Raw genomic sequence first — 21,627 nt, 5'->3', positions numbered from 1 at the left:
TGAAAGTGATATGGAATAATTACTCCATTTAGTAAACAGACGTTAATTATTAATTTATTAACGGATTAAAAATTACTAAATTGATTAATTAGTTAGCTGATTAATGAACAAGTGGACCTGATAAATCAGGGAAAAAGAGGTAATGTAACACCAAGGTAATGGTCTTCGAATTGAGTAAGATAGGTAAAACATACTTCAAAACTGAACATAATTTTCCGCAATGAATTAAGATCATTAAAATTTACAAGTGTGTTTAGAACTCGCGACTTTCTGTTATTATATAAATCCATTTCTTCCTCTAACAGCTTGATTATATCCATCCCCTGTGTTTTGAAAAAAAATAAGACTAGAAGTGTGGGCCATTTGACCAAATATATTAGGCAAAAACTTGTGTGAGACGGTTCGACGGATCGTATTTTGTGAGACGGATATCTTATTTTGATCATCTATGAAAAAGTATTACTTTTTATGCTAAGAGTATTATTTTTTATTGTGAATATCGGTAGGGTTGACTCATCTCACAGATAAAGATTCGTTACTCAATATAAGAATTGGAGCACACACAGCAATAATTCTACCAATCGAAATTGAACATCTAATCGATAAATTAAGAAATCGAGGAATCGAAATTGATATATTATATTGAGAAATATATAAATCATCGGTGATTAATTTATTTATAATATATATTTTAAAAATAAAAATCCTGCTCATTCAGACAAGATTGAGTGGTCCCCGAATTCTCAGACAAACTAAGCAATTCCTCCAAGTAATCCGACCCCAAATCCTCCAAAACCAACATATTCTCGTCAGCACTCGCTCCGCTTTGGTACTTCTGTTTCTTGGTATTGACTTTTCTTTGCATGGAGTATCTCTTCTTCAAAGCCAACACCGGCGATCTCCCGGCCTCGAATGTGCACCCCGTTTCTCTGAGAGATTCATAAACCACTTCCGCCGGGAAATTGAGCACCGCCAAATTGCCACGCAGAGCGAATGCCGCCTGATCATAGGCCAGCGCCGCCTCCTCCGCGGTGTCAAACGTCCCTATCCATACCCTCACGCTGTTCCTAGTCGAGTCCCTTATCTCCGCAGCATATTTCCCCCATGGCCTCATCCGAACACCTCGATACGTTGGTTCTTTGACGGACTCCTGCTCGTCGACAAATTGTCCAGAACTTGAGTGGTACGGGTTCATGATCTGATCATGCCCATCGGATAAAACTCCATACAGAATCATATCTTCGGAATCATTCTCATTGAAAGGAAGGAACTGGGATTCAATAGAATGAGCTGCACCATATGGCGACGACGAATCGGGTAAGAAATGAGAGAACGGGTCATGTAGGTAGGAAGAATCCATGAATGAATATGATGTCAGTATGTGTGTGTGTTAGTATATATAGCTAGCAAGCTACAGATTTGACTCAGGGGTTTGAAATTTTGGTTTTGATTTGATTTGATTTGGTCAGATTTGGTAGTGAGAATTCTAGTTTCTGAATTTGCAGACAAGTATATATAGGGAGCGGGAAGGAGTGGTATTAAGACAAAAATGTTTATTATTACGTTCTTAATTAAGTTAGATCATCGATCGTTATTAAACTAATTTCCGTCTTCACTCACACGTGGGTCAAAGCATATTTTGACCATGGCGGCATTGGTGACGTCACCATCGATGTGTGTGTGGGTTTGTACTATTTGGTCCACTTGGCAAGAAGGGTGATTTGTAAAGTGACCAATTAGCCTATGATTGATTTCACAGGCACCAATCCCAAATAGGCCTATCCATATTATAATGTGTGTTTATTTTTGGTAATGGATTTAAACATTAATAATTGTAAAAATAAAATCTAAATCCCATTTCAAAAATTCGTAAAGAAAAAAATGAAAAATACTTTTTTAAGCATTTACAAACCATGTCTTAAGTGATGCTAATTGGCTAACATGTACATTAGTCATGTTACTAATTTGAACTTGTGAGAAAGTTTGACCATTTGATAGCCACAAAGATGATAGTTCACTCACAGTTGTGCATGGTCAAAAGTGATTTTGGTGGTGATAAATAATTATGCAGTACTACTATATATTATCCTTCTATCATAATTTTCCAAAATTTAAATATCAAGTTGGTGCTCGGAGTTACTTTAGTGTGATCAAAACAAAGATTGAGTCGAGCTTTGATCGAACTAACCGAGTGTTTCATAATTTTGATAGTCATTTTATAGTTAGGTTCTGCTATATTATGTTGTCGAAATTTGGAATATTTGGACACTCTTAAAGTGAAGGACATTTAAATTCATGCTTTAATCCATTAATAATTATTAGTAACAGTGTAATTACAATTTTCGAAAATTTTGAACATGTTGGAATTGGACGATCAAGATGCGTGTTTGAGAGTTTCGGTCTGAAATAATTTTAAAGAACAAATTTATGGCACTATTTCGTAGGTATTATGGTCAACAAATTCCAGAAGTTTTTGAAAGTCTTGAGAAGTTCAAAGATTTATCAGTGGTCAAAAGCTCCAAATAGGAACAAAAAATTTAATTGAATAAGTAATCTGAATTTGATGATTGAAGGGTTTGATTTATCTTGTTTGCCCCAGCGCAAAGGAAAAAGTGGTCTTAAAAGCAATATCAATAAAGGTAGAAAAAATTGTCTTTTATTCCTTCAATGCAATAATATGTACACATACATCTAATTATATATATATATATATATCGACAGTCACACGTGCACTAGCTTATATTTTATATGTGGATGAGACTACTGTTTAACGAACATTGGTGAGGACTAGTTTCATTTTTTTCCCTTTTTCCATGTTTTGGGAAAAAAACTGATGTAAGTGTCCGCTCAGCCACACTCATAACAAATGTGCATCATATCAAATTAATTATATATAGTTGATCTCTTTGACAACTACTGTAAGCACGTTGACGTGTCAATCTAACTGCCAATATGCATACGTTATCTCAACATAGATGTTTACAGTGAATGTCTAGTTTGTCTTATTTTTTATGATTCTAGTTTGTCTTATTTTTGATGATTTGAACTTAGTTCAAAATTATAATTACCACAAATAGCTTGTTTAGCTCACCTCAACTCAAATTCCAAATTTGATTGGTAAAATAACTTGACAGTGTATGTAAGAAAAATCCTTATATTAATTATTTCGCATAAGTAAAATAAAGGTTTATGATTACGTATTTACCGCCAGAAAAATTTCAATCAACTTTCGTTTGCGATTTAATGAAGGAAAATGGGGATGACTATTTGTATTTATATCTTATCTATTAAAAAAAAAAATTTATGACAGAGCATGCTTAATGGTTTTCCGGTTCTAGTTTTGGTTCAGATCTCGAAGGTCAAGAACCATATAGAACTGGTCGAAAACCGGTTCTGTTCCGGTTCTAGTTCTAAGATAAAACCTAAAAACTAATTCAAATCGGAAGCTCAAATAATATAAAAACATTCACGGTAGATGTGGTTCTGTATTAACCATCAAATTAACAATTCATCACCAAAACTAAAATGTTATGTTCATGAAAATTACAATAAAATAACATAGAGAAAGTTACAAATATTATATAAAAAATGTTTCAATTATACTGCTGAGAATAATAATATTTCAATTATACTAATAAAAAAATAAAAATAGGTTTTTATTAAATTCGATTTTTATGATCGTCGGATCGTTTTCTTCCGAAACTCAACATGTCATTATAAAATTTAAGTTGTTAATTATATATATAATATTTAGCAAAGACAAAAGTTTATATTATAAATGAATATTGAAATATAGGAAATAAAAAAAATATTCCAATAATGTGAATGAAAAAAGGCAAATATGGTCCATGGCTTTTCTTCATTAATAAATAAAAAGTATCATCATGTACATGGACAGGTGGTTTGGGCCGATTTGGGTTCTGGTTCATCCAAATCGGTTCTTATAAAGGGACGGTTCTGGTCCAATTTTTATTTGAACCAACCCGTTAAACATCTCTACGATAGAGACACAATCATTATCCATCAGTGCACAATGTACACTCAATAAATTCTCGAACTAATTAATAACATGTGAATCACACTATATTCGCTCGAGAAAATATTATTATCTAACTCATGATCATTGACAAAATATGACATATTTCGCTAATCTCGACACCCGATACCAATGTCTGACTATTGTATAATCATGTTATGCGCATGGAATAAAAATGAATTTGATTCCTTATCATATTTAAAAAAGAATTTTAGTTTTTCGAATATGTTTTATTTTGCCAGAAGATATTATATTTTCGAATATGATAAGATATTTTGCCTATAGGTTATATGCCCATTTCATAGAAATCGTTGGGCTCACTAGATAACGTTCTCTATCCTTCCAATCGCAATGCTCTCCCTCACCCCTAAGCCCCTCTCATTCTCCCTCTCCACCCCATTCCTCGCCGTCGACCACCACCTCCGCCGTCACCAACCGCCTACCCCGCCCTCTCATCCCAAGTTCACAGCCATATCTGCCATCATTCTTCCTCCCTCTTCCTCCTCCGCCAGGTCACAACGACAGCAACTCTACCAGCCTTACCGCCCACCGCCATCTCCTGTGCCACCCAAATACCGATCCCTCGACATCAACGCCCGCCTCGATATCCTTTCTAATAGATTAGGTCTCTGGTTCGAGTACGCCCCTCTAGTCACCTCTCTATATCAAGAAGGATTCATTTCCACCACTCTTGAAGAGATCACCGGCATTCCTTCTCTCGAGCAGAACCGACTCGTTGTCGCCTCGCAGGTTCGCGACTCTCTTATTGAGTCTTGTGATTCCGATACCGTGTCCTTTTTTGACTTGCCGGGATCCCCCGAAATTCTCTACGAAATTCGAATCTTGAACACCCCACAACGCGCTTCTGCCGCGAAGTTCTTCATAAAGAATGGTTTTGATGGGAGGAGAGCCGGGGAGTTGGCTAAATCTATGAAAGATTTTCCGCGGAGGGATGCAGAGAAAGGGTGGGAGAGTTTTGATGGGAATTTACCGGGGGATTGTTTGGGGTTCATGTATTATAGGCAAGCCCAAGAGCATAAATCGGCGTCTTTGCTAGAGCTGAGTAGGGCCACATTGGAGAAGGCGTTGGAGGTGTCAGAATCGGAACTTGCCAAGCAGAGAGTTTCGGTGGATTTAGAGGTGAAGGATGGAGTGGAAGGAGATGGGGGTGCTGTTAATGAAATCGTGAGGGTTCCGGTTGTGAGGATGTCAGTGGGGGAGGTAGCACAGTCGAGCATAGTGGTGGTTTTACCAGTTTGCAAGGCGGAGGGGAAGGGAACAGAGGTGGAGGAGGCGCCATGGGAATGTGGAATGGTGGGAGATTTCGGGGTTGTTGAGGCAGAGAAGGGGTGGAACAGGTGGGTGGTTTTGCCCGGATGGGAGCCGGTGGCAGTTTTGAAGAGAGGAGGGGTGGCAGTGGCCTTCAAAAGGGCGGGTGATGCACTGGAATGGAAAGGCAGGAGGAGGGACGCAGAGGAGCAAATCTTGGTGGTGGCGGATCGAGGAAGGAGAGAGGTGGCGCTCGATGACGCATTTTATTTGGTTGTGAGTGGTGGGAATGGGAGTGGCGAGGAGGGGTTGAGAGTCGAGAGAGGTCTGAAGTTGAAGGATATAGGGGTGGTGGAAAGCTTGGGTACTGTGGTATTGATTGTTAGGCCACCTAGAGAAGACTATGAAGATCAACCAGGTCCCCAAGATTGGGATTAGAATACCTCCTCTTATTTTCTGCTATATTTGGTTGGTGTAGATCACGAACGTGGTAGGAGTGAAATGGGGGAGCAAATAATAGAGCACAAAGATTTATAGCAAACTATTGTCAAACTCTAGATGATAAATTTTGGTGGAATTTCATTTGGATGATATTTGCTTGTGTTGGATTAGCTGTATTATAAGTAGGTATTTTGTGAGAAGGTCGATCTTTATTCGTAGGACGAGTTAATTCTCTTCATATTTATAATAAAAAATAATATTTTTGGCATAAAAAAATATTTTTTTCACGTGTAACTCAAATAAAAGATTTGTCTCACAAAATTGACGTATGAAATCGTCTCACATAAATTTTTGTATTAAATTATTTTGTCCACCTTGTTTAGGAGGTTGCTGGATTTTGTATGGGAGATAAAAAAGGATTTGTGTTGATTGTGAGCACGTTCTTGTATGAAAATTTGTTGTGTTGATATACATTGCTAAAGATCCCGTGTGTTTCAATGTAAGTCCAGACAATGGGTTAGTTCGTATTTAAATTACCATTTTATAAAATGATTTTATCGGATAAAGATTTTTTTTACTATTTTTGGAGTAGACTCTGACATCTTATTTTATTAATAGTTATATTATATTAAACTCTTACAAATGCACGTGTTAAACAAATTAAAAGGAAATCTCGAAGAGAGAGAATATTAACTGATCGATTATAAAACAAATTAATTCTGAAAATGATTTATTACAAAATGATAAATACTAGTAGTTATTTAGTTACTTCGAGTAAAACCTGTACGATATAAAAAAAACTATTTGGTATCACCTTACTTTTGTGGCTTATTGTTTCTCTTTTTTTAAAAAGATGGTCTTGATTGTCAAACATTATTTTTTAAAAAGTTTTACCAAAAACTATATCAATCAAGTTACCAAATAAGGGATAACTCATGCCTCAGAAAAAACTTGTAAGTACATACTTCACAGCCGAAAATTAGAATCTCCTCATTCTGCTAATAGAAACAGAGATCCGACCATCTATTCTATTGCCATCATCAATCGCAGTTTGCATCGCGAATAACAATATCCTTCTTCATTGTAGCTCACCACAATCATCAATCACAACAGTAGACGATGTAGAACCGGACTGGGAACCAACATTCTCCATCTCCTTCACCACGTCATATCCTTCCACAACTTTGCCAAATACGACATGTTTACCATCAAGCCAACTTGTCTTGACAGTGGTGATAAAGAATTGTGATCCGTTCGTGTTCGGCCCAGAATTTGCCATTGATAACAGGCCTGGCTCTGTGTGCTTTAGTTTGAAATTCTCATCAGAAAATTTCATCCCATAAATCGACTCTCCTCCAGTTCCATTACCTCTCGTAAAGTCTCCTCCTTGACACATAAAACTTGGAATAATACGATGAAATTTACTACCCTTGTAATGCAATGGCTTCCCAGAAGCTCCAACCCCTTTCTCCCCAGTGCAAAGGGCTCGGAAGTTCTCAGCAGTTTTCGGTGTGCTGTCAGCAAACAGCTCCATCACAACTCGTCCAGCTTTCACCTTTCCGATCAAAATGTCGAAGAAAACCTTCGGGTTCTTCATCTCTCTGAAATCAAAGATATAACAAAAAGAAAGACATCACAAGTTTGCAATGCTTAGGCTAAAAGCTCGTCTAAAATTGGATAGTTTAGTCATCCCTTGCGTGCATGCAGGTTATGTTCATCTTCATCTATATTCCTAAACATATCTCCTACCCCTAAATAACACAGCTGCTATTTTATTTTTTTGAATTGAAAGAAGAAATATCGGGGTACATAATTTAATATGAAGATAAAACTCTGATAAGATAATGAAAGAATCCTAACAAGATTTGAGACAGAAGAACAGGTAAAAATTTAAATTTTTAACAGTTCTAAGTTTTTTATAAACAGATAATTAACGAGTCAACCCAGGTAAAATTTTAGAAAATAAGGATAAACAACAGCATACATACTAAATTTATACAGAAAGTAGCCAAATTTAATTAACAAGCTGTCCCTTATTCAAATTCAATACTACACCCAAAAATTACAAAATCACATATACGCAAAAAAAAAAAAATATAACAGATGAATAAAAATTATCATTCACATATGCAAACCGCATACAACACCGCATATTAGCAAAATTCATACACCGGATCCAATTAAAATCCCAACGAAACTCCGGAAAAAGTTGGAAACAATTTTCCCGAAAACCAATTCATCGAATGCAAAACAAATGTTCATTCGGTGTTAAATCCCTCTTAGAAAAATGAACATTTAACATCAAGAGGATTAAAAACTACGGAAGATACAATGATTTTCAATATAGCACAATTTTTGAGCCCCACAAGCTTCTGGAAATTAACACCTGTGACGCCTTCGATTTGTGCACCCACACATACAAATCGGTTGAAACTCAAATTCCATTAAGTAAATAGAGGGATCCTCACCTATCACCTTTGGTGAGCGATGATGAATAGACTGAAAAGGCTGCTGGCCGGAACTCTTATTGGGTTTATCTAGGGTTTTATTAGTTGATTTTCCCCATTTCCCCCCTTCTTTTCAAGGTATTTTCAAATTTCTCCCATTTTCTATAATAAGGTGCGTGAATAAATAAATAATATCAATTGAGCTTAGGGATGGCCATGAGTAGGGTATGGGGTTAGGGATGGCCATGAGTAGGGTATGGGGATGAGTATGTGGATGGATTTAATAAATGGATATGGGGATGGATGAATGAAATCNTCAAATTTATGATTATATGTATTGAAAACTCCGAAAATCGGTGAATTGACTGATGAATCTTTAATATAAATAAATATAATTACTATATATATACATATATACATACATATATATATATATTTATTTTTATATATATTAATTAATTTAAACGGGTATTCGGTTCGGGTGTGGGTCGGATTATATCAAACCGGTCTCCATACCTGAACCCAAAAATCCTCATACCCGATTACTCAATTATTTAATCGGGTCTAAAAATCTCTCCATACCCTCTTCTATTCGGGTCGGGTATCGGATCCTCCAACGGGTTCGGAGAAAATTGTCATCCCTAATTGAGCTAGAGTGTTTTTTAAGTTCAACTCGACTGCATCCCATTTTTATGCGTAGTTTAGCTCGGTGACACCCTTGATTTTAAAAAAGAAAACATAAATAATCATATGAAAACGAAACACATAAAAAAATATCAAACTATAATACTACCAAATTGCTTTCATAATGAAAAGAAAAAACCAAAATTTTCGTAACACGATTACACGCATTTCGTCTATAATTAAAATTTTATTATCTTGAGTTTCAAAATGGTTAATTTAGAAAAATGCACTTTCTAATATTCATGTGATGTTCTACTGTTGCAAACTCGGACTAAATAGAGAAACACGATCACATGAATGTTCCCGACACAACAAAGAGGTTCGAGCTAGAGCTCGGCTCATGATCACATGAACATTCCACTGTTTCTCGAAGTTCATGAGCACAAGCTCAAATTGGACTATGAAATAGTGATCTCAAGCCCATGTAACTCAAAATAAATGAGCTAGCTATAACTCGGCTCATGAGTTCAGATTGTGTTTACAAAATTCGATCATGAACATGAGTTTCAATTATGAGTTACCTCGTGAGCTTGAACTCATGAACAAGTTCACAAGCTCTATGACAAAATTAATATCAATATTTTTTCTTAATAAAATATTATCGTTTATAATACTAAACAATAAATTTTTTTTTTTAAAAAACACTTTTTTATTTTGGAAAAATTATTTTTAGTCCGTTATTGTTTCTCCCGCCAAACTCGAATTAACATTTTTTTATTTTTCAGAACCATGCACCCCCCAAAATATTAGGAAAGCAGTAAAACTAATGATTTCGTGCGTAAACCGGTCGAAGAGAACCGGGAGATATTTTTGACACACTGTGCAATAAAAAAAGGTGAAAAGAAAAATGGAAATATCATCAACACTGCAAGAAACCCAAAACCCTACTCCTTAAAACCCAGTTCTCCATTCCTCACTCTTACACTGAGCTTTTTCTTATCTTCCTAACCCATTTCTCCGATGGTTGATTGAGCCGAGGAGCTGGAATATCAATAATTAATTATGATTAATAAAAGGCTAATCAGTAGCCGGAAGGATTCCGCGGACTGTGGAAATGGATTGAATTGTGATGGAAATGATTATAAGAAGAGGAAAGGTAGGAAGCATGATCGGCAGCGGGTTTTTATGACCGAAAATGATTATAGGACGCGACTTCAGGAGATTTTGTACAGTCCGGAGCATATTTTGATGAAAATTTTCAGGAAGGATGGCCCGACGCTGGGTGGTCAGTTTGATTCCGTTCCATCGAATGCTTTTCTCCGCGGTAAGAGATTCACGAGCAACTGTGTGCTTTCTTTTAATTTGTGTGACGAGTGTGAATCTGAGTTTTGGAGGTGGTTAAAAGTTTCATTTCTGATGCAGTTTGTAGTCTGATGATAGTATTTTGTAGTTCATAGCGTGAAATGATAACTGCACTTAATGAATTATGAATTCCTATTATCGCATTACTTTGAAGTGAAAAAGGTCTCTAGGAAATAACTTACTAGCTTATCAATCGGTTGTAGAACGCATTGTTATTTTCTGCTGACTTGAGTTCGTGTTATGTAAATATTTTTGTATAAAATAAGTATCTTTTATTTCTGTTTATGATCTAATGCTGAAGCTTGGTTGATAAAATGAAGAATGGATGGTTTTGGATGTTTTATACCTTTTCCTCTTGTCTAGATTCTCAACTCTTAAAGAGGTTGCCAATGGTAAGTTGTATGAGTGGCTTTGGATGAGCCAAATTTTGACTTCTTTTTTAACTTTTGACATAACATCTATAATCTATCCAGTTGGGGTTTGAACCTTATAGATTGTCACCACGTTTTATTTGTGAAATGAACCTGACTGGTTTTTTTCCGGAAGGAGCCATTCTATTCTAATTTATAGAATTAGTTATTTACATGAGCTAGCCACACAAATGAGATTGTAGATAGTGGAGCTTGATTGGGAATATCATGCGGAAGGAAAAATGAGCTGGCATTCTCATGGAGGATGGAGCTGCGTATCGGTATTTGAGTTCCTCGGAGAGCTTGGTCCTAATACTGAAGCAGAATGACATCTTTTTCTGATTAGTTTAATCTCTCAAACGTCCTCAACTCTTCTCCATATTCGTGCCACTATACTGCCTTGTCCTCTTCAAAATTGTAATACATGAAATGTGTCAAAATCATTCTATTGATTATATTCTCTAATGGCCAGATTGCCGGAAACCTCATCACGAAGAGAATGGGCGTTCAACCCATAGAAAAAGAAAGGTATGCATTTTTTAAGGGAATTCTGGGAAATGATTGCCCCAATATTCTTTGACCTATATTTATTCAACAATTTTTTTTAATTTTGTTAGGTTTCAATGCATGCCATGTTAGACTACCAAGTTTGTTGTGAGAACTGTTCACTCGGGAATAGGCATGGTGCTGGAAAAGGTCCGATGACTGCGAAGGGTGCTCCAACTAAGAAGCATGGCATGGGCAAAGGTTTCATGTCTGAAAGCAATGTTCCTGGGAAGAAACATGGCAAAGGGAAAAGTTTAATTACCGTTTGGCGAGTGAGAAATCCCGATGCTACAGATTTTTCAGATGGTGTCGATTTCAATGAGAGCACCATTCAAAAAAAGAAAAAAAGATTGCAGCGACAACAGGCTATTGTGGTCTGCTCACTATTCTACCTATTTACTGTTGGCTTGTGATGACCGATGATTTTGCATCTTTTCTTGTGCTGTGAAGATAGTCGATTAAATATGTATTTATCTAAATATTTGAATTTTATTTCCCTCGAAAACACAATAAAAGTCAGTTATTTTGTGTGTAGAGAAAATTAGCAAACAAAGAACAGACCAGCAGGAAGACTTCCATGAGAAGTAGAAAGGTAAAACATGCTCCAGCTTTTGTATTTATCTTACTAGGAAGTTCATCCATTTTTGGCTGGTCAGTGATCTATAGTTCCAGACTTACCATTCTATAACGTCAGATGGAATGCCAGAAAGTCCAAAAGCAGAAACAACCTCGTAAAGAAAAATGTGAGCTTGCTTTTGAAGATATGAAATGTCTAGAAAATACTGAAAATTTTGCAGTGCTACTTGATGACGAAGAACTCGAGCTTCAAGAATTGCAGGCAGGACCAAATCCTTTATCCTGTTCTGCACACTTTCCAACCAATGGTTCACATGGTTGTTCACTTTGCAAAGGTTAATATACTTCACTTTTTACTGTTTATAATAGTTGTCAATGTTTCACTTAGAATAAACTGAATAAACCATTGCCTTGTAATAAACACATTTCTGGTTAGACTGAGTTTTATGTGCCCCTCTGTTCATCGTTATAATAAGTTTGTACTTTTATAGATTTGCTTGTCAGGTTTCCTCCAAGTTCTGTGACAATGAAGCCGCCCTTATTTATGCAACCATGGGCATCATCACAAGAGCTCATGAGTAAACTTTTCAAGGTATGAGCAGTTTATTCTATATGATATTGCAGTTGACTGTGGATGCAAATTGCTAAGCTTCACTCAATTTTTATGTATGTTAAATAAATTATCTTTTTTCGATAAGACATGAATAAAATATCTTTATTCTTAAGACATTTCCTAGCCTTTGAAATTTTGACCCACCTTGACAGGTTTCCTGTGTATATATATTTTACATATTATATTATCAGCAGGGCAGAAAGTATTGCACCTTACTACATTCTCATTTTCAAATTACCTATTATTGTGGTGAATGGTAATTTGAGGGTTAAAGAGCTGTGCTTCTAGTGCTAGCTTGGGAAGGGAGTTTATTTTCTCTTCAAAGGGAAATTGCCGTGCTTTTCTCTTTTTTCTTGTTGCTGTCTTGCTGAATCTTCAATATTAAGATAATTTTCTCTTTGATTTGCCGAGCTGCGAAGTCTTGAAGAAAGTTAGACATAGCGCTGTGATTGCTAATAGAAACTTGAGTTTGTGTTTATAGAAAATAGAAATCTTCGGATAAGATGTACAATAATTAGCTGAGGGTTATAGCATCTTTTTAAACCACATGCCTAGTTACTATCAGCATTTTATATATGAATTATGTATAATATCGGATGTGATAATTTAAATTTAGGCAACATATGTCTACCAATTGTTTTTTTCTTTTAGTGATCACCTTCCTGCGTTATCTATTCTTTATCACATTGACATAGAAATCATTTGCTTGACATTTCCAGAATTAGGACTTTGCACACCAGTCCTTACTAATTTTTTTCCTGATTTATTTGAAGGTTTTCCAGTTTCTTTGTACGTATGCTTGCACAATCAGCATGTATTCATTCACATTAGAAGAGTTTGCACATGCCTTTCATGATAAGGTAATTTGATGTCACTGTAATGTTCTATTTATTAGTATTTAACATCTTTCATTTTAATATTTCTGGTTTTCAATGTACTCTCCTTCTGGTTTTCAGGATTCCTTGTTACTTGGGCAAGTGCATTTGGCCCTTCTGAAGCTACTTTTGAAAGATGTTGATAAGGAGCTTGGTAGAGGATTTCTTTCTCATGCCAGCAAAAATTGCAAGTTTTTGCAGTTACTCCAGTCAGTGAGTTGCGATATGTCGAATCATAGCAAACACCTAGTGATGTCTGTTATTATTCAGTCGTACAAAATGTGTTTTCGAATAATTTGCTTGTTATACTTATGCATCCTACTTGAAGAAGTAGCTGAAGGATTCTACTATATTGGATTAACAACTAAAAGCATAATTAGAGTAATGTTGTGTGAATTGAAGATTGAGTGATTATTACTGTCAAAACTAGTTAATTAATGTGACTTTATTGTAGTGTCGCTGTTTTAACCTTATGTCCTTCACTTTTTGTCAGCTTGAACATCACACATCTGTTCTAGAGTTGTGGCAGAGTTCATTAAACCTCCTTACATGGACAGAAATACTTCGTCAGGTATTGGTTGCTGCTGGTTTTGGTCCGAAGCTCAGCATGGAACCTAAGGAAGCTAGTAACAACAAGGTTTTACTTATATTCTGGCGTGGTCACACCTAACTTATGATAATCGATTGCCACATTAGTGTCTCTTATGTGTGTGTGTGTGTGTGTGTGTGTGTGTGTGTGTGTGTGTGTGTGTGTGTGTGTGAATAATTATACATGCCTTCTTTACTCTTGGATTTTAGACATGGAGCATCATAAAACATTTACTTTAGCAGACTGTTTTGTAAGTGATCATATATCTTATAAACCTTTGTCTGCCTGAATGCATTTTGCTTTATCTTAATCTTACATGGTTTTGCTCTGTAGAAAGTTGATCTAATGGAAAAGTACCCCTTAAGTCCTGGTACATTGAAGGGAGAACTATTCAATATTTTGTTGAAAAAAGGAAACAGTGGGATGAAAGTCTCAGAGTTGGCACAATCTTCATCTGTAAGTTTGTATATAATCATGATAATTATAAGCAAACATTCATTTTCCGGTTGGATAGAGTGAAAATATCAGCATAATTATGTATTTTGGTTCTTAGTGGGACTATTTGTTTTTCTTTGCAGATTGTTGAGTTGAGTCTTGCTGATACATTAAACGATTTGGAAAACTTAATCATGTTAGCTCTGTCAGGTGACATGACATTGTTTGAAAAGATTTCCTCGTCTGGATATCGCTTGCGGATCAATGCTGATGCGAAAGAATGTGAAGACTGCTCATCTGGTTCTGAAGACTTTGGTAGCGTAGATGATACTTCTGAAGTCAGTATTGTACAAGACAATGAGAATGATTCTGAGCATGGGTCTAGGAATTCCAGTCCATTTGAACTTGGCCAAAATGTTTATAAAAATCAATCTGAAATGTTGATGATGTACAATGAAATCGATGAGAGCTATCCAGGAGAAGTGTGGTTGTTAGGACTCATGGAGGGTGAATATTCAGATTTAAACATTGATGAGAGGCTTAGTGCCTTGTCCGCATTGATTGATCTACTTAGTGGTGGATCCACTGTCAGAATGGAGGTAATCCCTCGGATTGTTATATGATTATTTGTACAAAATCCTTAGCCGCTCTAATTATATCATGACCTGACTTTTACGATGCAGTGGATAGAAAATCATTTTGTCTTATTAATGGATAATCAAAATTATCTTGTTTTTGTTTTTCTTTGTTTGTGCTTAAATGATGGAAGCATTGACGAGATTAAACATGTTATCAAATGTCGCAACACAATCAAAGGGAAAAAGATTTTATAGAAGAAACTTGTAAAATAAATGCATTTTTTCCCTTTTTCTGTGAATTGTTAAAACGATTATATAAATCATGTCGAGACGTGTAGAAAATAGCCAAATTGGGGAGAAAGCTATTAGAGGAACTGATGAGAAATATCCTTCGATTAATATCTTTTTTAAGAATAGGATGATATTTCGAAGGTTGGTGGAAGCAACAATCATGCATGTTTAGTGTAGCTTCCTATGTGACACAACAATTGAACTGCAATGCTTGGTCTCATTTAAATGATTTGAATGGTACAACTATCACTATCTCTTGCTTTTGGTACAACGGTAGTTGTAATAAACCACCGGTATAGAAACCAAAGTCATATACTCTTATTGACCTGTGTAGCTACTTAGCCATGGCACTTGGTCCATTCTACCTTTTGAAATATTTAAGTTGTATTATCACCGTAAACTATGACTTTTGGTATGATACCAAACCACTGATTCTATAATTGTAATGTGTTAGCAACAATATATTTAAGTTATTCTGTGTTGACCTGTGTAGCTACCTAGCCATGACACTTGGTCTGTTCTACTTTTTAAAATATTTAAGTTATACTATTACCGTAAGCTATAACTTATGGTATACCATCGAACGATCGATTCTATAATCGAACTGTGTTAATAACATTGAAATTTGAAATTCTTTGGTTTAAGTGCAACTATAGGAGTTCACCATTATGGTTGTTACTTTTGTAATGTACCGAGGAGAATAGAGATTGAAAGTAAACGGAGGTTGTGATTTTGAAATTTCAGCTAAAACCGTGAAGTTTCTTCGTTTGACCTAATGCCTCTCACTTGTATGATGACCGAGGATTGAGTGATGTTAATGAATCAACTAAATACTTTGGTAAAACACGGTAAAAAGACACGATGCCTGTTTACAAAAATTAATTGTATGGTCTATCAAAAACGTTAGCGTTTTATTTCTTGGTCACCGCATTAAATAAATGATTGGTAGATTCACATCTTGAGGTGTTACTGAACCAGAAGCTGTCTTTTTTCTAGATTAAGAGTCTTAAGAAACTTTGCAGGAATAATTCCTCCTTTCTTGAGCTTTTGGACTCGACTGTATGTTGCTCAATGTTTCTGTGAAAGGGGAGTGGTCGTGAAACTTTGCAGCATGTGTCATTTTCGACGTGCACTTTGTTCGAGCAAAAGCTGACTATTTTTGGTCCATTCTTGTATTTAAATTGAGATAAATGTGGTGTTATGATATCTTTTGGATGTTAAATTTATCGTAACTGTAGAATATTGTTGAGCCATTCAATGGTTTCATCACCTGATTGTTTTGGTCTCTCTTGTTTGGCGAGGAAATATGCTGCTTAAGATTAAAAATCGAAGTGCTGGTTTTCGTCTGTATCACCCTTCATTGTTTGTTACATTTTTCATGCAGGATCCCTTGACATCAATTGCAGAATGTTCTCAAAATATCAATATTTACGGTTCTGGAGCAAAAATAAAGAGATCAAACACGAAGCAGTGTAGTTTGCCACAATCAGGAGGTTGTGGGCAAACACTTGGTAACCTTGGTACTGGTACATCAGGGCAACCTACTGATTCTTTGGTTACTATGTCAAAGATTAGTGATGAAGAAAAGTATGAAAACATGAAAATGATAGCGGAGGAATTCGAAGTAGATGGCTATATACATCCTATGCAGTCTGTCTTTCTCGGTGCTGATCGTAGGTACAATAGATACTGGCTCTTCTTGGGGCCTTGTGATGAATCAGATCCTGGACACAGGAGGATTTACTTTGAATCTTCTGAAGATGGCCACTGGGAGGTGATCGACATGCGAGAGGTGAAGTTTGTCGCCTTTTGTCCTTGAATAAATTAAAACACAAATATTTTTCACGACTGGGTTTGATTTACTTCTCTGCTTATTTGTCATCTGATATCAGGCTTTGTGCACTTTGATGTTGACTTTGAACCGTAGAGGTGCCAGGGAGGCCCAGCTTCTGGCATCTTTGGAGAAACGAGAAGCATTTCTTTTCCTAGCAATGTCTAGTATGCATAATGATGTTGAAAACGGGAAAATTGCCTCGTTTGATCAATCTGAAATTAATACTTCCAGGGAATCTAGTTCCTCACCAGTGTCTGACGTAGACAACAATTTAAACTTGAATGAAATCTCAAATAATCTTCCTTCTTCTACTGGCACAGTTGAAGATGGTGTGCAAGGGGGACAGACTGAGATATCAGGTCATTCATTAGCTTTTGATGTATATCTGTGGAAGTCGTTTTACTATAAACTCAAAACCGTTACAAATACGAAGAAGGCATATCTTGATTCACTCAGAAGATGTGATCAATGCCATGACTTATACTGGCGAGAGGAAAAGCATTGTAGAATTTGCCATACCACATTTGAGCTTGATTTTGATCTAGAAGAGAGATATGCAATTCATTACGCCGTGTGTCAAGTCAATAGTGATGCTAGTAAATGCCGACGACCAAGGGTTCTATCTTCCCGATTGCAGTCGCTCAAAGCTGCAATTTATGCAATTGAGGTATGCATTCGTAAAGCCGAACCTTTTATTTTATATTAAGGATGCATATGAATAAAAGACAATCATTGATATCATACTTATATTTGCACGAGCCTTCTTGTCGGACACACCTCAGCAGTTTGTGGATTACTTGCAACTGAATTTCCTCACGTATATTTGAGATTTGAAAACCGTAGTTTTATGAGCAGGTTCTGTAGATTCATCCTTTGTACATATATATGTGTTCAAGGTGGTGGAAACCAATTTGGGCTTGCTCACTGTTCAATGACTCTAGTGTATACCCAAGATGTTTTCTAAAGATGCAATTGTAATTGACCTGACTGTTTTATATGAAGATCCATTGTAAAAATTTGGATGCACCTATTTATTAAGTTTTGTCTTGCGCTGCCCGTTAACTTGTTTAAAACAAAGTCTGTTGCTGGTAGTTCATAACTTCTTCCATTATTTGTGGGCACGAGTATTTAATGGAAGGTTGTGTAGGTTAAACTAAATAATTTACCTTAACAAGGGATTTCCTTTTGTAGCACACAGAGCTTCTCATGGTTAATGATGGCATCCCTTGTTCGGGGAAGAAATTGAAACCTGACCATAGACTGCTTAGATTATATTGATCGTTGTAGCAGGTTAAGCAGTGTATCTTACTTTTGGAGCAAGGTGTCCTTTTTTGGTAATATGTTTAGTTGGAAGCATTTATTAGTTTCTTGCAGTTTGAGTTTGTGTTAATATGGGATGAGCAATGCAAATGGCTGCACAAAATTTTATACATAGTTTAAGCAAGTAAATAACTTTGCAGTCAGTTGTACCTGAAGATGCCTTCTTTGGCTCTTGGAAGAGATCTGCTCACAATCTTTGGGTCAATAGGTTGCGACGAGCCTCAAATTTAGCCGAATTTTTACAGGTGGTTAATAATGCATCCGATACTTTCTTCTCTAATAGATATTTACTTTCAGAATACTATAATAATCAAATTCTTCCGCTTTACAATGCTTCAGGTTCTCGCTGATTTTGTTACTGCTATCAAAGAAGATTGGTTTTATCAAAATTGTAATACTTCTGGTTCATATTGCATCCAAGACTACATATTTTCGGACTTTTCAACCGTGCCACATACATATTCAGCAGTTGCATTATGGATAGTGAAATTGGATTTGTTAGTTGCCTCTCATATGGAGAGCTGTAAATATCAAAATAAATCTAAAAGCTGCAGGTAGACTTGAAAGTACGCATTTAACCATTCTGAGTGTTGCTTCAATGATGCTTCTTTTTTGCATTGTATCAATAATTCTAGGATTCTAGTGTGTGGCCCTAAATTCTGTTGTCGATTCTTCTCTACCTTTTCCATGTGTACACGCCCCCTCATTTGGAGCATGGGTGGTTGAATGATGTGGGAGGACATTCTAGTTTATTTGAGTTGTGGGTTACTGACCAATGCTATTAGAGATTATCTTTTTACGTCCTGATTTTGTTAACCAAGGTTTTATTTCTAATTAATACAACTAAACGTTTGTTCAATTTGTTCCCTAGTTTGGTCATTCTTTCTTTGGGAAATGACCTTCCACACACTCCAATCAATTACAATGATTGTCCTGTAATGAATTGCTCTAGAACGATCCTTCTGCTGTGAAGTAATCATAATAGACTATCTCTTGCTCTCGAATATCCCAAATCTACTTAGACCGGTTGATTTTAGTTCTTTATCATTTTTCTTCCTAGCATTTCTTCCTTTAGTTTGTCATTATATAAGCAAGTTATTGTTTGGATAATTGTAACAAGATGTGAGAACATTTAAATGCCATTAAACTTCATTTACTTTTGGTTTGTATTATTGTGAGTATAATAGTCTACAACACCAATGGTTGCTCTTTTCATTTTGTGCTCAACTACATAAAAAAAATCTCAAAATGGATTTAGACTTTTGGTGGGATTCATTTGAAATGTTTAGATGTCTATTTTGTGGTGTTTAATATTTAAGTAGGGTATTGAGGTGAAAATGCAGCAGTTATACAACTCTTTTAGTTGTTTTCATTTTCTTATCTCAAGATTTTTTTGAATTTTGGGAGACTTTCATGTTTTGTGAGTGTGTGTTAAACTATTGTTTTCCGTGATTTGGTGTGATTATAGCTGTTTACAGTTCTCAATAATTGTTTTGATTGTTGCATAGAGAACAAAAGAGTGATCGCTTATAATATTTTAAAAGGTGATTCTGTTTCTGGAACTACGTGGTTTAAACGGCTACTTTTCATTTTCTCTGAGATCCTGTCGGTCCACTCTTATTTGCTTGTGGTTTCTTGTGTTCGTGCATCAGTAATGGATATAAATAATTCAAATTCTTTGTTTACATTGTCTTGTGTACATGTTATATTTACATTGTCTTGTGCACATGCAGTGCACGGAGGTACCTTATTAACTAGTGGACATTCCTTGCTGGCCATGAAGAGGAGACTCGAATATGGAAGTGAATTGCCTTTACGACTGACTTCTCGGCTTATATGTGAGCGTCATATTTCCAAATTCATCATTGCCGCGATCGAGGAGTTTCAATCGATGATGATGCTTAGGTCCGAGAGCGTAGGTATGTGAGTAGGGAAAAAAATTGAAATAGGACCCTACTGTTTTGAAAATATAAACTTGTATAAAATTTGCTAGACTCCCAACGATGTTATTTTTACTTAATTATGAATTTATTTTTAAGTTGAGCTTTACCCGTTATTTAAATTTCATAAAATTATAATCTAAGACATGTATTTTTCTTATTAGTTTCGATGAAAATAGTGCAATTGTTTGAATATTTTATGAAAAATTCATGATGATAATGCTGTGTGGGTCATGAGTTTAACTCGGGATTTGAAAAATAATAATGGTGATTCATGATCATAATTATCATTGAATTCACTTAATTTTGTCCATTCAAACAATATGAGAAATTCAAAATCAATGAATTTCAAACTTATCATGTCAAATCCATCGATCTAAACAAAAATTAACTCCAAAATCCCGTAGAACTTCCTCAAGGAATAGCACCAAGACATCAACATCGTTTACGAAAGATGATATATCCGAAGTTTATAAGTTAAACTACACCTCATGGACAATAGACTACAATATGGACGAGATTTCGACCACTTGAATCAAATCAAAATGCCGCAACCAGTATCGTCCCACGTTTTTTCCATTTCTTAAACATATAGTTCATCAGTAGCAGTGAATTCTCCAACATCCAAGCCCCTTCAAATCTTGAACACGGGGAATATTATTAATAATTGGCCAATGCCAAAAAAATCAACTGAACATCTCAAGGAAGAAAGTCCTTTCGACGTCTTTAAATTGATGGCCCGATCCATAAGCAGCTGCAATACGTGCCAAACATAAAATAAAGTCAAGAAAACATATAATCAGAAGGGGAAAAACTAGCATGCACTCAAGCTTAATTATATCAATCGTCATTATAGATCTTTTCAACCTTTGTTTGGTCCTCGCTTTTCTTGTATGTTTGAAGGTCATTTTGAAAAAAAAAATTCATAATTAAAAATTATGTTTGACCAACAATTTTCAACTATACGCGATCTTCAACCAAGTACAGGATTCCAGTGTATGCGAATTGAGAACACAAAAATTCCATCGGTTTAGTTTGAAAATTTTGGTCAAACATAATTTTTAGCAGCATATTCGTCTTGTACAGAAATCATAACGCACATACAAAGAATAAAGTTATCCCTGGAAGAATGTATCCATTATTAAATCAAAGGAACTCTTATTTTAGTTTTTTTCTTATTCATTACAACGTGTGTTGTTAAATTGTCAGATAAATTAAATTAATTTTTTTACCTTCCTTTGCTTTGGGCTTGAACAATTTAACAGAAGGCCTAATTCGAATATTGTTTGCCCATTTAAAATGATCTAGGTCCATACGCAGACCACCCATCCATAAATTCTCTCGAAAAACTTGGATTTTTTCTCAACTCGAAAAATAATAATAATTATGTATCCTTCTGAAAAATAAAGAGCGGTCTGAGTTATATTTCCAAGATTTTTAA

The 21,627-nt window shown here is 35.6% G+C and overlaps 4 protein-coding genes across 8 annotated transcripts; 2 read left to right on the top strand and 2 right to left on the bottom strand.

Annotated features, from left to right (window-relative positions):
• Positions 1 to 676: 676 nt before the first annotated feature.
• Positions 677 to 1,469, bottom strand: LOC140990367 (ethylene-response factor C3-like). The gene has a single exon (XM_073460038.1). The coding sequence runs from the start codon at positions 1,358 to 1,360 to the stop codon at positions 692 to 694; it is 669 nt and encodes a 222-aa protein (XP_073316139.1). The 5' UTR covers positions 1,361 to 1,469; the 3' UTR covers positions 677 to 691.
• Positions 1,470 to 4,321: 2,852 nt separating this feature from the next.
• LOC140990371 (rubisco accumulation factor 1.1, chloroplastic-like) lies at positions 4,322 to 5,950 on the top strand. Its single transcript, XM_073460047.1, has one exon. The coding sequence runs from the start codon at positions 4,388 to 4,390 to the stop codon at positions 5,741 to 5,743; it is 1,356 nt and encodes a 451-aa protein (XP_073316148.1). The 5' UTR covers positions 4,322 to 4,387; the 3' UTR covers positions 5,744 to 5,950.
• A 710-nt stretch (positions 5,951 to 6,660) lies between these two features.
• LOC140989496 (peptidyl-prolyl cis-trans isomerase CYP19-3-like) lies at positions 6,661 to 8,338 on the bottom strand. 2 transcript variants are annotated; one of them, XM_073458698.1, is made up of 2 exons: positions 8,215 to 8,338; positions 6,661 to 7,347 (listed from the first exon to the last, which is right to left on the bottom strand). In XM_073458698.1, exon 2 carries the CDS (start codon positions 7,341 to 7,343, stop codon positions 6,825 to 6,827), a length of 519 nt encoding a protein of 172 aa, XP_073314799.1. In that variant the 5' UTR covers positions 7,344 to 7,347; positions 8,215 to 8,338; the 3' UTR covers positions 6,661 to 6,824. The 2 variants fall into 2 exon arrangements, with proteins under 2 accessions (XP_073314799.1, XP_073314800.1); XM_073458699.1 differs by having other exon boundaries at positions 8,133 to 8,244.
• A 1,398-nt stretch (positions 8,339 to 9,736) lies between these two features.
• On the top strand, positions 9,737 to 20,277 carry LOC140989494 (homeobox-DDT domain protein RLT3-like). Of its 4 annotated transcripts, none has more exons than XM_073458696.1 (16): positions 9,737 to 10,141; positions 11,062 to 11,117; positions 11,207 to 11,509; positions 11,671 to 11,727; positions 11,830 to 12,046; positions 12,203 to 12,303; positions 13,107 to 13,184; positions 13,281 to 13,412; positions 13,693 to 13,836; positions 14,122 to 14,244; positions 14,367 to 14,822; positions 16,477 to 16,884; positions 16,985 to 17,593; positions 18,387 to 18,491; positions 18,586 to 18,812; positions 19,980 to 20,277. In XM_073458696.1, exons 1-15 carry the CDS (start codon positions 9,880 to 9,882, stop codon positions 18,802 to 18,804), a joined length of 3,270 nt encoding a protein of 1,089 aa, XP_073314797.1. In that variant the 5' UTR covers positions 9,737 to 9,879; the 3' UTR covers positions 18,805 to 18,812; positions 19,980 to 20,277. The 4 variants fall into 4 exon arrangements, with proteins under 4 accessions (XP_073314797.1, XP_073314795.1, XP_073314796.1 ...); XM_073458694.1 differs by having other exon boundaries at positions 13,098 to 13,184; positions 19,980 to 20,276; XM_073458695.1 differs by lacking the exon at positions 19,980 to 20,277 and adding an exon at positions 19,791 to 19,879 and having other exon boundaries at positions 13,098 to 13,184.
• The last annotated feature ends 1,350 nt before the right edge of the window (positions 20,278 to 21,627 follow it).

Source organism: Primulina huaijiensis, chromosome 12 (genome assembly GCF_012295235.1).
Source record: "Primulina huaijiensis isolate GDHJ02 chromosome 12, ASM1229523v2, whole genome shotgun sequence".
Lineage (NCBI taxonomy): Eukaryota > Viridiplantae > Streptophyta > Magnoliopsida > Lamiales > Gesneriaceae > Primulina > Primulina huaijiensis.
The sequence above is the reverse complement of the archived record's forward strand: the minus strand, read 5'-3'. Positions and strand labels throughout refer to the sequence as shown.

What these genes read in the sequence shown, in the direction of transcription:
- LOC140990371 (XM_073460047.1), top strand. Translation starts at nt 4,388, where the DNA reads ATGCTCTCCCTCACCCCTAAGCCCCTCTCATTCTCCCTCTCCACCCCA.
- LOC140989496 (XM_073458699.1), bottom strand. Translation starts at nt 8,191, where the DNA reads ATGGAATTTGAGTTTCAACCGATTTGTATGTGTGGGTGCACAAATCGA. An exon ending in ACAAATCGAAGGCGTCACAG is followed by an intron (nt 7,348 to 8,132) that starts GTGTTAATTTCC and finishes CTTTGATTTCAG; the next exon opens with AGAGATGAAGAACCCGAAGG.
- LOC140989494 (XM_073458694.1), top strand. Translation starts at nt 9,880, where the DNA reads ATGATTAATAAAAGGCTAATCAGTAGCCGGAAGGATTCCGCGGACTGT. An exon ending in ATCGAATGCTTTTCTCCGCG is followed by an intron (nt 10,142 to 11,061) that starts GTAAGAGATTCA and finishes TCTAATGGCCAG; the next exon opens with ATTGCCGGAAACCTCATCAC. An exon ending in TTTTGCAGTTACTCCAGTCA is followed by an intron (nt 13,413 to 13,692) that starts GTGAGTTGCGAT and finishes ACTTTTTGTCAG; the next exon opens with CTTGAACATCACACATCTGT.
- LOC140990367 (XM_073460038.1), bottom strand. Translation starts at nt 1,360, where the DNA reads ATGGATTCTTCCTACCTACATGACCCGTTCTCTCATTTCTTACCCGAT.